Source organism: Euprymna scolopes, chromosome 1 (genome assembly GCF_053919585.1).
Source record: "Euprymna scolopes isolate OS-2025 chromosome 1, ASM5391958v1, whole genome shotgun sequence".
In the NCBI taxonomy this organism is placed as follows: Eukaryota; Metazoa; Mollusca; class Cephalopoda; order Sepiida; family Sepiolidae; genus Euprymna; species Euprymna scolopes.
Window position 1 is genome coordinate 183,193,539 of NC_136482.1, and position 16,365 is coordinate 183,209,903.

The following is a 16,365-nucleotide window of genomic DNA, read 5'->3' on the forward strand; positions in this document are numbered from 1 at the left end:
CCAAGTTAACTCAAATAAACAAATACATTATAAAAAAATTTTTTTTTAAATACTAAAACTCGAAATAAATTTAACCACTTCGTCATAACACATTGCATATATAAATAAATAATTATAGTTACTATATAATTGAATTAAAGATACAAGAATCGATAAATGAGTATATATACACTACATAACGAATTAAATAAAATACCCCCGGAATGAGAACAATATCACTAAAATAAAATAGATAAGCAAACAAATAAATACACAAAAGGTAATGCAACGTTATACATCTGAGAAGATATAGCGGTAACGATTATCCCCCTTAGAACAACCCATCAAGTAGTCTCCTTTGACCAACTGACTTATTCTAAGTCTACGCCCACCACCACCAAACAGAACGCAAAAACGCAAACAACAAATAAATTAGTTAATTAAATCTCCTCAATATAAACATAAACTACTATATATAAAAAAAAAACAAATAAATAAATAAATAAATTAAAAATAAGTAAAAGAAAAACAAACAAACTCAATCATATTAAATTAAAAAGCCACCAACAATGTCCGGACAATTATTTAGCCCAATACTGTTACTATTTACTGTTTACAACAACACGTTTGAACCAAAGATAAACTATTATTAAAAAAAAAAAATAAATAAATAAATAAAAACAAATAAATAAAATAAGATATAATATAAAATAAATAATTTAGAAATATAAAATAAGAATTGAGAAAAAAAAAACAAAAAAAACCTAACCATATACTACCCACAAGTCCCGAGTGATGATTTGCTGCAGTATAGTTACTGCTTACAACAACACATTTATCAAAGTAAATATCTGACGAAGAGATCTTTCTCGAAATATTATATTACACGGACATACCACCAGACCAACTTTCCCAGGTAACCACTGTGCAAATATAAATATACTGCGTGTATGAAATATGAATATGTACACATGTATTTATAAGTTGTATTAATAAATTTCTCACCTACTTCAGCCTGTGTCTTTCCGTTACTTCTGCATTGTACCGCCTTCTACAATTCTATTTAAAATATATATTTTTGTTTAAAATATTTTGTCTACCAAACTCCTCTGTCAGTCTTTGGTCTACTGGCATGAAACTTATTTTATAGAGTATTCAAACCCAGGGAAAATCGGTGCAAAAGTGAAAATAAAAATAGTGAAATTTGCTAGGGGATGGTTGAATGATAGCATTACGAATATGCATGTGTAAGGTAATAGCTATTAGTTCATGTTTTAATTTTTATCCTTGGAGCAAACCTATCTTTATAGCTCAGGCATTAACATCAAAGAAAAAAGTAAATCGTAAGCTAAACATTTTGGTTTCGATTCTCGGTAGTGAAATGAATATTTTTTTCTTTTTTTTAAACTTTTAAAATTACTATATATTGGGTCCAATATAATCTATAAATATAAAAGCGAAAATGTATGTATGTGTGTTCGCTTTTTCTGTGTGTCTACAAAAGGCTTCTTTCAGAGAAGCGGTCACTCGCTTAAAAACTTTTTATATCACATACAAATCATAATATCTCACAGTTAACAACAAAGCTTGCCTGTTTATTTAATTTGGTCGATTTCAGGAAGATAAATATTCAATATTTGTCGCTCGCCGCATGTGGGTTAGTCTTTTTCCTATAACATCTTCGGGCGGGGGGGGGGAGCGTTCAGCAGTAAATGAATACTATCTCGCAGTCAAAACTTGACCTCATTTAAAACGGGCACCTGCTAAATCCAACTAATTAAATAAATTCAAACGTCTTTCCGTTAGCATCTCGCGGTGGGGCATTGCACGTTTTTTTTTGTTTTTTTTTGTTTTTTTTTTGTTTTTTGTTTTTTTTTTTCCACACTTTAATTTACAACTTTGCCTCAAGGGTTCGGGTTCGATTCTCATACTTATTTTTTTTTTAACCTCCCCCCCCCCAACACCCGGGCAACACCGGGTACCCCTCGCTAGTATAATAATAAACACGAAATCTGCATTAATCAAAATATCAGATTTAAGCGTATTTTACAACCGGGTAATGCCTTGCGGCCGGCTAGTAAATAAACACTACTTATTACATCTAAGTTATTACAATAACGTAATGGTGTAAGGGGAGTAACTCTTCTTAACTTGAAGTCAACTATTCAAGCAATATATCTGATGAATTCAAAAACGCATACAACCCTTGATCAATAAGAAATTAAGAAAAGAAATCTTTATTCACCCGAAACTCAAATCTTCAACTGAATGCTGAAAATGCCTTTTGGAGAGTTTCTTTCGACTGGATCAAGATTTGTGAAACGGGCTGGAGTTAGAAACATAAAGTTGACCATATAGGTCAACAGCCGTTAGTATAATTGTCAATTTTGTAAGCACAGCATCTTTAATATAAAATATTTTGATTGTTCTAGAATGTTCTTTTTGAGCTGAGAAAAAATACTTTTTTGTTCTCTTGAAGATGTTCTGGGTTGTTCTTAAATTAAATTAGAAAGATCCATGTATTTTCTTTGTTTAATTTTAGTAAATATTATTAATTATAAATTATGTTACGCATTTTATATTATTAAACATATTATTTATTTACTATAAAATTAATAATTAATTATTATAATATGTATATTATATAATTAATTATTATATTATTATTGATTTATTAATTTAAAATGAATATTTTAATGTAAGAGATATGCTTTCTTATGACACCGTTAAGCACTTTTTGGTGGAATGTCATCATTTCACTCACACACAAGATAATTTTTGACGTTGATGACAGAAAAGATCTATTTGAAAGTGTTACTATCGAGACCATTTTATCATTACTGAGGACTATGAAATTATATGATAAACCGTAAAAAAACTATCCTTGGAATGACATTAAACTGCATCCAGTGATGAAGCCCTAATTTGAGATGTTTGGAGCCACCCCTTAATTATCACTGCTCCCAGGTCCGCTTTGGCCTGGAATGGTAGTACCTGTCAGGATCCTATTTATGGATTAAATAGAATCTGTCCTAATTGTGACCAGCGATATACACATAACTTTCAACCTGAATAAATCTCGCTATATAAAGCTCAATATGTGTGATGTTCGTGTCTTCTCTATAAAAAAAAAAAAAAAGGTTACAGAATTTACATAAAATCTAAAATTGTCTTAAGTAAAATTTACTGTGAAAGATAATGAAAGTGTTCCCGAATATTCAAATGCCTCCCTGAAGAAATAATCCCTTTAAATATATACTATTTTTATGAAATGTATATTATATGTATAAAATTTTCTTGGAGAAAACAATAGACGTGATCCTGAATCTTTCTTATGTGCACAATATCTATGTGTCTCCCACTTCTAAGTGATCCATGTAGACAGAATTCTCTTAAAACTTCAAATATGTGCATCAAATTTTCCTTGTGTCATTTTAAAAGTTGATCTAACATCTGTCTGAATTGTATAGCTGTGAAAATATCAGACTAAAATCATTCAGTGCACTTTTTGATCTAACTCCTCCAATTTTATAAAATAAAATTATATGAAATCAAAGAATATACATATCTCAATAATTATAAAACTCTGTTGACCATCCAGGCGTCCTTGCTTGCTTGCTTGCTTGCTTGAATCTTTTATTATAATAAAGTCATATTCTTGTCTGTTCACAATTTAATTAATATGTACAAAATGTACACTGTTTCAAAAATTAATTTTCAGACTGAAAACAGACTTATACACACCTTTATTCCAGCATAATATATATACTAGTGGTTGTGGTGGGGCTTTGACTAGGCTGTAAAATATGCTTAAATATGATATTTTAATTTGCCCAGATTTCGTATACATTATTATAGAGTAGTGATTTCAAAAGTAAAAAAAAAAGTATTTAGGTGCCATTAGATAGAATCGAAAGCGAAACTGTAGTATTCAAAGCTGGTGATGTTACCACTGTACCAATGTGACACGCATATAAACTGATTAAAAATAAACTTACATGAATGTACAAAATGTTTAACAATGTTTTCAATTTTGCCCCATTTTTGACCCCTTAAAAACAGTTTTAACTAAAGACCCATAAAAGAACGGTCTGTAAAAAATCCAATCATTTGAGGCCCTTAGCGCCACTCGGCAGAGGGGATAGTTTGAAAATATGGAGACTGACAGGCAGACATTTAGCCATTTACATATTAATATTAAATTAAAAAGAAATCTATGTTCAATGAATACTCTCATTTGCATATTACATTAAAGAAAATCTGTTTTAATAACTGTTTGTTGTAACAGAATTGTTTTAATTGTTCTATTTAGAAATATTATTTAGTTAATTCATTTAATTTATTTTTTACTTAATTTATATTTGATTTGATTTAATTTCAGTTATTAATAACTGACAACAGTTGCGTTAAAAAACGAAAGTAAGCTTATTTATTAAAGTTATGAGAGTCATATCTCTTTTATGAAAGTTACTTCACGTTTGATTTCCATAAACCAAAATGGATATGTTTTATGTTTCCCTAAATCTAACATGTAATCACTTTTCATAACAAGTTAGGATATTCGGTGTATCTTAAATATGATAGTATGTGACTAATCTTTTCGCCTGGCAATATGTTTTGACTGGGCAAGGCTGGGTGTATGCATCTAGTATTTTTTTGAACATAATAAAATGTAATTGAAGAATTTTGGTCTATTTAAGTAAGTAATACCTTTACCTTTCCATCTGTCTGCCTTTCTCTCTCTCTCTCTCTCTCTTTAAAGAACATCTCTGTGTCAGCCTAAAAATAAAGAGTGTACCTTAACTAAAATGTATTCACATGTACAAATTGCATGTGAATATAAATGGAAGTAGTTCTACATCTCTAGCAATCCTCTAAAAGAACTACTGACACTTTTCTACCATGTAGCCCAATTAAATTAATTTACTTATAAGTGTTAGTTTTAGAGTATCTGAATAGCTCAGTGCATAAGATATTTGATAACATCAAGGTTGTTGTTAAAGTAAACTCTACTTAATGTGATGTTGCATATGTGTGTGTATTTTCAATAAATATAATCTTTATATGTATAATAAACAGAACACCTCTCTCTCTCTCTCTCTTTCTCTCTCTCTCTCTCTCTGTATGACTATCTCTGAAAACAAACGCATATTAGGGAATGCACCTTAACTAAAAGTGTATTCATATGTTCAATTTGCTTGGGAACATATTCGAAGTAGTTTTGTGTCTCTAGCAGTCCCTTAAAGGAACTAATAACACTTTTCTAACATTTAGCACAATCTACTTATAAGTATTAGTTTTAATGTATTAACATATATTTGAATAGCTCAGTGCATAAGATATTTGACAACATCAAGGTTTGAAAACCATCAAAAATCACTGTGAAAGTTGTGTGAAAATCCAGCTTGTTTATAAGGTTAGAAAATGTGTAATTTCATGGAATAAGAAAAGCTCCTAAAATGCTTTCTATTTATCCACGTTTTTGTAGTTAACAATTTTACTTGATCTGTTTGGAGTTTAAGTTTCAATAAAAGGTAAAAATAAAAACTCATTTGAGAGTTTAGAATTCCCTATACTATAACCTTCCTTTACCTTTATAATACTTTGATTCTGTGGTAACAGTGTCGAAAGCCATGGCCACGGTTATTTATATTATCTATGTCTATTATATATATAAAAGTGAACGTGTCCGTGTGTGTGTCTGTGTACATTTTCCCACACAATAACTCTGACAATTTTCAATCTACAGACTCGAAATTTGATATACAGGATACTGAGATTTGGGAAAATCTTTGTAATCAGTTTTCGGCCAGAAATTTGGCTATTAAAGGGTCAAAGTTCAACGATTTGAGAACTCTATCAAACTCCTCCGCCAATTTTGGGTCTAAACATTTGAAATTTTAGATATAGGTTCCTTGGACATGGATCTAATTTAATAACTTGATTTGAACCGAAAAGAATAAATGTTAAGGGGTTATAATAGGGGTCAAAGTTAAAAAAATTTACCGTTTTTATTTTATCTTTTTTGCTCAACATACACCTCTAAACACCTGGGCAACGCCAGGCTGAAATGCTAGTGTATATATAAAAGTGAACGTGGCTGTGTGTGTGTATATTTCCCTACACAATAACCTGGTGCTACCAGATCAGGCTGTCTTTTGGCTTCCTGAGATGAAATGCACCTACATTAAATTTCTGTTTTTGTTTTCTATCCTCTTTTGTAAAACTTAAATATGTTCTACAAAAACAACAGCCCCCTCCCTCCACATTGTTTTTTTCTGTTCTTTTTGTCATTCCACCCCTACTTCCCTACTGATTCCCTAACTTAAAAATACCAACCAAAATAATAAAAACAATCAAACTAAAATCCATAAATAAATATTTAAAGAAAATAACTGGAAAGATAAAATTTTCACAATCGATCAAGATTTCACTAGACCCTGTCGGCAAGGCATCAGAATATGCTGACTTCCCCCCTGCTGAGCTACCTGTTGGCTGTGGGCAGCGACCCGTAACGCCATTAGGATGGGATCCTGGTGGTTGAGAGACTTGGAGGTCAGGTTTTAGTACCCCATATCCATAAATAAGTGGTGAAAGCGGTGGGTAACGGTCAATTGTATATAATGAATAAAAACTAGACATGTTTTCCTCTAAAATTTCCCATTTTCTACTTGGATGATAAAAATTAAGAAACACAAATGCTCGAAGTCTACATTATATACAAGTATACCATTCCTGTAACCCTGTTGTAGCCAGAGCGGATGGGTTTCCCTCCTGTGCGCATCCCAAATAGGGCTCCGAGGTGGGTAGGGAGCAGGGATGATGAAGCCACAAACAATCCTAATAGGAGTTACAAAACACCAAGTAAAAAAAGACTGCTAGACACTTTGGATAGTGACTCGACTGAGGAACAAGATAAATATTTAAATTTTATAATAATGGAATCCACTGAAGAAATACGATTAACTAAACTTTCCCTTTTTAAGATTATCTAAAAATATAAAACCCAAAATGGTTAAAAAATTAAGAAATGGCACTCTGCTAATAGAAATCTTCACTTTGACTTTGACATATAGATGTTTGAGATCCAAGTTTTGAACCTGTTCATCGTTCCAAGGGAAAAATTTCCTAAATTTCACAAAAATTTCACAAAACCACAAGCGGATGAACTCCTAAAATGGAAACATTTCGGTAGTATAAAAATAAAAACATACCCCCACAAAACACTAAACACATGCAAAGGCGTGGTAAAAAGCAGTGAACTTTCACTTTGTCCCATTGACGAACTATGTTCATATCTGAAAGAACAGAACGTAACAGATATTAGACAAATTCAAATAAAAAAAATGGAGAAATGATAAACACACAAACGTACATACTAACCTTTTACCAACAAAAAATCCTGCTAGAAATAAAAATAGCCTATGAGAAACTGAAAGTCGAAACTTACATCCCCAACCTACTGCATTGCTTCAAATGTCAAAAATTTGGCCACCATCAGAATCAATGCACACGCGACCCAGTGTGTGGAAGGTGCAGAGAAAATAACAATCATACCAACTGTCAAAAAACTCCCAAATGTGCCAACTGTATAGAAAATCACAGTGCCTACTCCAAAGACTGTGAAATTTGGAAAAAAGGAAAAGAAATTACCAAAATTAAATACACGCTAAACATCACCTACCCAGAAGCAAGGAAAAAAGTTGAAACAATTAAATATTCAGAAATAACAAAAAAGAATACTGTTAATACTAATAAGCACAACGACAATTATCACACAACAAACTTAGATATTAAAATCCAAGACCTCACCGACCAAATCAAAATATTGATAAACATAATTGAAGAAATGAAAAAAATATGAACAAAACCTCACTGGAACCAAAAACCCAAACACCACACCCAATAGAAACAACACTTTTAACCAAAAAAGAAAACAAAAAAAAAGCAAACACCAAAAAACATACCAGAGGAAAAAAGAAACAAGATAGCAGAAAAAAAATCACGTTCACTCTCCAGGCCAAAAGACACTCCTCTGAGTGTTCAGAAAGAGGTAGACATGCCGAAGGATCCCCCGGAAAGAAGGGGCCGGCAGAACAGCGAAACAACCTTTGCGGTGCATGAATCTAAACTCCCCAACACACCACAACCACGACCGCGCTCACAATCCAAAGGTAGAGATAAACAAAAAAACACTGTGCCTCCAGGACTCGAAAACCAAGAAGTCATGGAGACTGAGGAATCAAAAGATATTCCTCTTACCCCATGAACCTATAAATGATGATAAACAAGGAAAAAAAAAAAAAAAATTTTAAATAAAAATAAATAAATAAATAAAAATAATACCCATGCAAAACCTTACAAATCATAACAAAACAACATTCCTACAATGGAACTGCAGAGGACTAAGACCTAATCATGAAATACTAGAAATCATCAACAAACAATATGTCTACAAGAAACACTACTCAAAGAAAATCACAACTAAAAATTCAAAGAATATAACATGTACGACAAAACCCATATATCCACAACAAATAGAGCAATCGGAGGAGTGTCCATACTAATTAAAAATACTATACATCACACAATCCTCCAATTAAACACTGAACTACAAGCAATAGCACCAATGGCTAACCTACACCGCAAAATCACAATCTGCTCCATATACATTCCACCATATCAGCCAATAAAAAAAAAAGAAATAGACATGCCCTTTTATAATAATGGGAGATTTTAATACGCACAGCCACCATTGGGGAAGTAATCAAAACAACAACAAAGGCAATATAATAAATGAAATCCTAAATACAACAAACCTATGTATACTAAACAATGGTAAAAATACCTACATGCACCCAGCCAATGGATCCATGTCTGCAATAGACTTAACAATATGTACTGCATCCATTTATATGGACTTCCATTGGGATGTACTAGAAGACCAACACGGAAGTGATCACTATCCTATCATACTTAAAAATAATCAAAAAATACCGGAAGAAAAAGTCCCAAAATGGAAATTACACAAAGCCAACAGGGAAACATTTACCAATCTATGCAGAACAGAATTAGACACAAACATTTTAAATAAAGAAGAACCACTAAAACATTTCACACAGACCTTAAACAATATTGCCACTAAAACAATACCCAAAACTTCAACAAACCCCACAAAAAAAAATCAAACCCTTGGTTTAATGAAACCTGCAAAAAAGCTGTCAAAGAAAAAAAAAAAAAAAACACTTAAAAAATTCAAACAAAACCCTACAACAATTAACTTACAAAAATATAGAGAGATGCATGCCAAAGCACGATACACCATAAAACAAAGCAAAAAAAACATCCTGGAAAAACTATATTTCACAGTTAAACAACCAAACACCAACTAAAAAAACACGGAATATAATAAAGAAAATATCTGAAAAAGAAACACAAAATACCATAAACTATTTAATTAAAACTGATGGAACAAAATGCATAAACAAAAAAGAAATAACTAATTTACTAACTGAAGAATTCTACAACATCAACATCATTCCAAACACATAAACAAACAGCAGAAAGAGAAAAACTTAATTTTCCAACTAATAACAAAGAAACATACAACGTACCATTCAACATAAAAGAACTAAAAAGAGCAATAAACAAAAGCAGAAATACAACTCCTGACCCAGACGATATACATTACCAATTAACAATTCCTAAAACAACTAGCAAAATCATCTTTAGAACTATTACTTAACATATATAACAAAATATGGAATACAGGAGAAATACTAAAATCCTGGTTTGAATCAATCATCATACCAATTGCCAAACCAAATAAAAATACAAGTAATCCAACCAGTTACAGACCCATAGTCCTAACCAGCTGCCTCTCCAAAACTATGGAAAGAATGATAAACAACCACTTAATGTGGTACCTGGAAAAAAACAACCTCTAATCAAAATATCAGAGTGGATACAGACAAAAACAAAGCACAAACGACCAAATAGTACGACTAGAATCACTTTTTGTACGCGGACACCACATAGGGCAGTTTTTTCGACATCCAAAAGGCCTATGATACAACCTGGAAATATGGAATTCTAAGAGATGTACACAATATGGGAATAAGAGGAAATATGGCAATATTTATACAAAACTTCCTGTCTCAAAGATATTACAAAGTACGACAAGGAAGCACGCTATCAGATCAATACGAGCAAGAAGTAGGAGTGCCACAAGGTAGTATATTATCCACCGCCTTATTCTTAATTAAAATAAATGAAATTACACAAATTGTCAACACAGAATTTGAAAAATCATTATTTGTAGATGATTTTTCAATTGCATATTCTGCATTAAATATAACAATTGAAAGAAAGATGCAGCAATGCTTAAACAAAATCGAAAACTGGATCGATAAAAATGGATTCAAGTTGGCACAAAACAAAACTGTCTGTATTCATTTCTGCAGAAAACAAAAATATCATCTGGACCCACAACTACAAATACAAGGAAACCCAATCCCAATAGCACAACACACAAAATTTCTAGGTATTAAACTGGACAATAAACTTAATTTCAATAAGCATATCACTAACTTAAAGCAAAAATGCCAAAAAGCAATGAAAATTTTAAAATTAATATCAAAAACACACTGAGGAGCAGACCAAGACACAATGTTAAAAATATACCAGGCACACATAAGATCAAAATTAGATTATGGATACATCACATATAGCTCCACCCGTAAATCCTATCTCCAAAAATTAATAACCATACAAAATCAAGGATTAAAACTCAGTCTGAGAGCATATCAAACATCACCCATGGAAAGCCTATACATAGAAGCCAATGAACTCCCTCATCATTTAAGATGGCAGAAATTAACAACACAATACGTAATAAAACTACAAAGTGATTCAAAGAACCCAAAACACGAAAAAACCTTCAACCTACAATATACAAACTTTTATACCAGCAAACCAAAACACATACCTTCTTTCGGATATCGCATCAAAGAAATATTAACTCAAATTAACGAAAACCTTAATAACATAGTCACACACACAGTAAGCAACAAACCACCATGGACTTTGAAAGATCCAAGCACTCTTACTAAATACAAAAAAAACAATACCAACAATTTAATAAATAAAAGCCACTTCAGCAAACTCAGAGAAAAGTACCTACAACACAAAGAAATATACACTGATGGAGCGAAAACAAAAAAAGGAACAGGTGCGGCATGTACAGATGGACAGAACCATCTCCAAATAAGACTTCCCATCGACTCATCAATATACACAGCAGAACTACAAGCAATCAAAAATGGCACTTGAATTAAGAACAAAAATAAGTAAAAATTCATTATATATACCGATTCTTTGTCATGCATCTTAGCTCTAAGAGAAGAAGAACTAGAGCATCCTTATATATTAGATATAATGAACAAATACAATGAAATTATCGAAAAAGGAAAAGAAATAATCTTAGCCTGGATACCAAGTCATGTTGGTATTCCAGGCAATGAAGAAGTTGACAAATTGGCCAAAGAAGCTATTAGCAAAAATATAACAAACATCAAAATACCATACACGGATTTCAGCAGAAAAATAAGGGAATATAACAAAAATAAATGGCAAACAGGATGGGACACATATACCCAAAACAAACTACACGAGCACCAACCCATAATAAAACACGAAAACAAAACAACAATAAAAGGACGAAGAGAAAATATCATTCTAAACAGAATCAGAATCGGACATACCAAATTAACACACTCGCACCTAATCGAAGCAACAGAAAAACCAAAATGCACTTTCTGCAACAAACATATGACAATAAAACATTAACAGAATGTCAAAAATACAAAACTACCAGAAATATTATACAGTAAACGAAATCAAAGAATTGTTTCACAAGGTGACACCACACCAAATCATCAAATACTTAAAAAAAAAAAATACAACTCTTCAAATCACTTTAAACCGTAAAAACTCAAAAAAAATTTTAAAATTCATAACTCTGACAATAATTAAAAAAAACAACAAAAATCTATCTCAACTAAATACATAGCTTGGCATTAAATGACCCACAGTGGTTGATATGCCGTGAAGCCCCAATAAACCAACCAACCAACCTACACAATAATTCTGTCAATTTTAAGTCTACAGACTCGAAATTTGATATACAGGGTACTTAGATTTGGGAAAATCTTTGTAATCCGTTTTTTGACCAGAAATTTGGCTGTTAAGGGGTGAATTTTGACCTTTGAGAACTCTATGAAACTCCTCTGCCAATTTTGGGTCTAAACACTTGAAATTTTAGATATAGGTTCCTTGGACATGGATCTAACTTAACTTGATTTGAGCCCCAAACAATAAATGTTAAGGGTTCATTCATAATAGGGGTCAAAGTTAAAAAAAAATTGACCGCCTTTTTTTTTTCTATTTTTTTTTTTTTGCTCAACATACACCTCCAAACACCCGGGCAACGCCGGGCTGAAATGTTAGTAGATAATAAAATGTAAGTGAAGAATTTTTGTATATTTAATATGTAATGTCTCTCCATCTGTCTTTCTGCCTCTTTATCACTGTGTGCGTGTGTGTTTTCAATAAATATAATTTTTATGTGTATAATAAAGAGAACTCTGTTTCTACTTCAAAGGTGGAGCATGAAGTACTATTTCTGTAAAAATTCTCTACTCTCAACTGCATCTGTCATTTCACTGTTACTATACATATGATCAATATCTTCTAGAATCCTTGTGATCCATTAAGGCAAATTAGAATCAGACCCCATTCCAGGTGTATTCACCTAACCAATGCATCTATTACAGCATTATAAGTTGGTCATGTTATATACTAAGAAGTAGAGTTGTGTTGTGAGAACTATGGTCATTTTTAGCCCCAACCTATTTTAAACTGATCTTGTGACAAACTTTTTTTTAAAGGGGAGAGATTATTAAACTTAGTTTTCTGTTCAAATATTTATGGATATAGATACACATGCTAAAGTGAATTATGGGATTATATTAACTTATTAAAATCATCTTTATGTAAACAAAAGCGGCTTAATGTAACTCGCTTGTACCTCCCGTTACATTTTTATTCTCCCCAAACTTGTCACTCATTTTCATTTCACTACAATATTTTACGGCGGTTTAATCTTAATACATTAACTTTACTTCCAAGTATTTACTCTGATGAGTGTGGACAAAAACTGACAGCTTAGTAAATTAATGTAATTATATATTTTCTTTTGTTTTTACTGCTGTTAACCCCTATATAAAAAAACTGTCATAAGTGTCCATATTCCTTGGTGTAATAAAAGTATGGGATTATTTTTTTTCTACTTATAAAAACCCAATAATTTTGATCTTCATTTCGTTTCTGAATTTTTGAGATGAGGATTGGATTCTTCAGACTACTGTTCTCGTCTTCAGCATAATTTTTACAATGCTTCGGTTGATATAACTTCCGAACTTCATCAGGTGTATCTTGTCGAATTTAGGAAACTTTCTGTTGAACTCAAGAATCTGCGGAATTTTGAATGGAAACCTTTATTTAACTGACAGGGGTAGCATGCTTCTATTCCATCAGCCATGACTGGATAGAGGTCTTAAGTAATTTGCAATTGTATTTCTGGTTGCCGAAGTTAAACAAGATACACTTCAAGAAGATCGAAGTTTACATTGACCGAAACATGCAAATGACATTGAAAATTAGAACAGTAGTTTGATTTTCATATTGCTTCATAAGCAGTTGTCATAATGTCTTTTGTTTTTTACAGCCACTTTTTAGCAGAAGATATGTTGCTAGTATTTCTTTATTCTACTGTTACCATGAAAGAGAAATGTTTGAAATTAAGTCATAATTTATAGATCTAACTGGCCTCATAACATATAACTCAGTGTACGTAAGCACTCCCTTCATACCTCAGTCCTGTTGGTGCCAGCAGTGAAACTGAGTATGTGAAGAAATAATTGTCATGAGTAAAAACAAAAAATTGTAAGGGCTATATGAGGTGTATAGACTTTTTTTTGGGGGGGGGGGGGTTGCCAGTATTAACTAGACATACCATTTGTGACTGCCAGGGGTGTTGAAAGAGATAAAGCAACTTGAATTGAATTATGTGCAGGAGTGATGTTGCTTCCATGTTTTACTTTTCCTGTTGGATATAAGCATTTTTTTTTTTTTTCAATTCTTTTAAACCATGCTATTTCTAAATTCTGAAAACTTTTCATCAACCAAATACAAAGTTTTAATATTTTTTTCTACATAAAATGAATTTTTATCCTCTTTAATTATTATTAATATTATCATGTAATTCATTAGGAATTAGTTTTTATTCATTGTTGATCAATTTTTATCCATTTTAATTAATATTAATTCATTTTTATTCACTTTAATTATTGTTAATTATTTTTTTTTTCATTTTAATTAATTCATTTTTATTCATTTTAATTATTAAGTAAATTTTGTCCATTTTATCCATTTTAATTAACATTAATTAATTTTTATTCATTTTAATTATTATTGATTTTTATTGATTGTAATTATTAATTTTAACATGTTTATTATAAATATTGTTAATTATTATTAATGTCATATTCACGTTTAAGGAATGGAAGTCGCTGCTACTCTTATCGGTAAAGCAAGTTCTGTGGATGTAATATGTCGAGATGATTTGCCATTCAAAAATGTTTTCGGAACCCAACTAGCTCAAAGAATAATAGAGGTATGTGTTCTTTTACCCCCATTCCCCACTTTCAACAGATGAAACTAGGGTTTGCCCAACTTTCTTTAAGGGTGTATTTAAGCTTTGCAAGCCAGGGGGTAAAATTGACGTTATCATGTACATATTTTATTAAAAACTTGACACAAATACTTTATTGATGAAATTCAAAGCATAATGAATATATTTTTTTGTAATATTGGTCTGTTAAGGAAATTTATTTTTTTCTCATACAATATTTAGTTTAAAAAATCTGCAAATCTTTTAATTATGAGATCCATAATGTAGTAATAATTGTCTCTTTTGTAATATTTTGTCTTATAATATTTTAAAAACACATTTTGTTTTTACTGATGATATTCAAACCTTTCATTGCCTGATATCCAAGGTGCATAATAACCATGAAAGTGGGTATCTGTTTCTTTAAATTTTTTTTATTAACTCGCAAACTAAACGAAAGCATCTATTGGTCAAGAAGTATATAAAAAATTTTAATTCTTTTAGAGGAAAAATCTTATTAGACCAATTCAGTTTTAAAATATATGCTTATTTAAATTCTGTAACATCAAATATATTGGAAAGCTAAACTTGTTCCTTTCAGCTGCTAAAATAATTAGGGTAGTGAATCTATATTTGATCCAGAAAAAAATATATTAAAAAAAAATATCAAAATCTTCTGTCTTTTAATCATTTAAAAAAAAAAATCAAAATTTTCTGTCTTTAATCATTTAAAAAAAACATATATTGAAATTTTCTGTCTTTAATCATTTCAAAAAAACATATATTGAAATTTTCTGTCTTTAATCATTTCAAAAAAAAATTCACTTTTGTTTTACAGTTCTGAAATTTTGAGATGAGGATTGATTATTTGGATTCTTCAGACTACTGTTCTTATCTTGTGTTATTTGCACAATATTTCAGTCGATGTAACCTCTGATCTTCTTCACATACATCTTGTCAACTCAGGAATCTGCACAAAATTTCAAAAGGAGCCTTTTATTTTGCAGATCTATGGCACAGTAGATAGAGTACTTGGTAAAATACAATTGTAAAAATTACACTCTTCTGGATGTTGAAAGTTCAATCTTCAGTATGGTCAACACTTAAAATACAATTGCAAATTACTTAGGACTTCATAGCTGATGGAAAGAGGGCATGCTATCTTTGTGGATTAAATAAATGGGCTTATTTGAAATTCTGTGCAGATTCCTCAAGATCAACAAGATACACTTGAAGAGAGTCGGAGGTGACATCAACCAAAATGTTGTACAAACAAGATATGAACAGTAAACCAACAATACAAATAATTTTGTTTTCTTAGATTCTAGTTATCTTTTTGTTTTTTTCTCCAGATGCACAAAGAAAAAGGAATTAATTTCCATTATAATTGCCATGCAACTGAACTTATTGGATCTGATGGAACCTTGACGACTGTGGTGTTAGACAACAGTACTTCATTACCTGCGGATATTTGTGTTGTTGGAATTGGTAAGCATGAGATTATATATCTCCCCCTCCATCATCTATTTTATTCCATTAACATGTTATACACAATATAAGTGAATGAATGTAGTTTCATTCGTTAAGCAAATAGAATTGGTCAACAATTTTTTTTTTTAACAAAGTAAAACATATCAAATGGATATGAAAAAAAA

The 16,365-nt window shown here is 31.1% G+C and overlaps 1 protein-coding gene across 6 annotated transcripts in view; it reads left to right on the plus strand.

Annotated features, from left to right (window-relative positions):
* The window catches only part of LOC145278157 (apoptosis-inducing factor 3-like), a 160,440-nt gene that overhangs the window by 130,355 nt on the left and 13,720 nt on the right, over positions 1-16,365 (plus strand). For all 6 annotated transcript variants that reach the window (XM_080130439.1, XM_080130460.1, XM_080130445.1 and 3 more), the window contains 2 exons: positions 14,598-14,713; positions 16,063-16,198. In XM_080130439.1, coding sequence (XP_079986565.1) covers positions 14,598-14,713; positions 16,063-16,198 — 252 coding nt within the window. The remainder of the gene's footprint in view (positions 1-14,597; positions 14,714-16,062; positions 16,199-16,365) is intronic.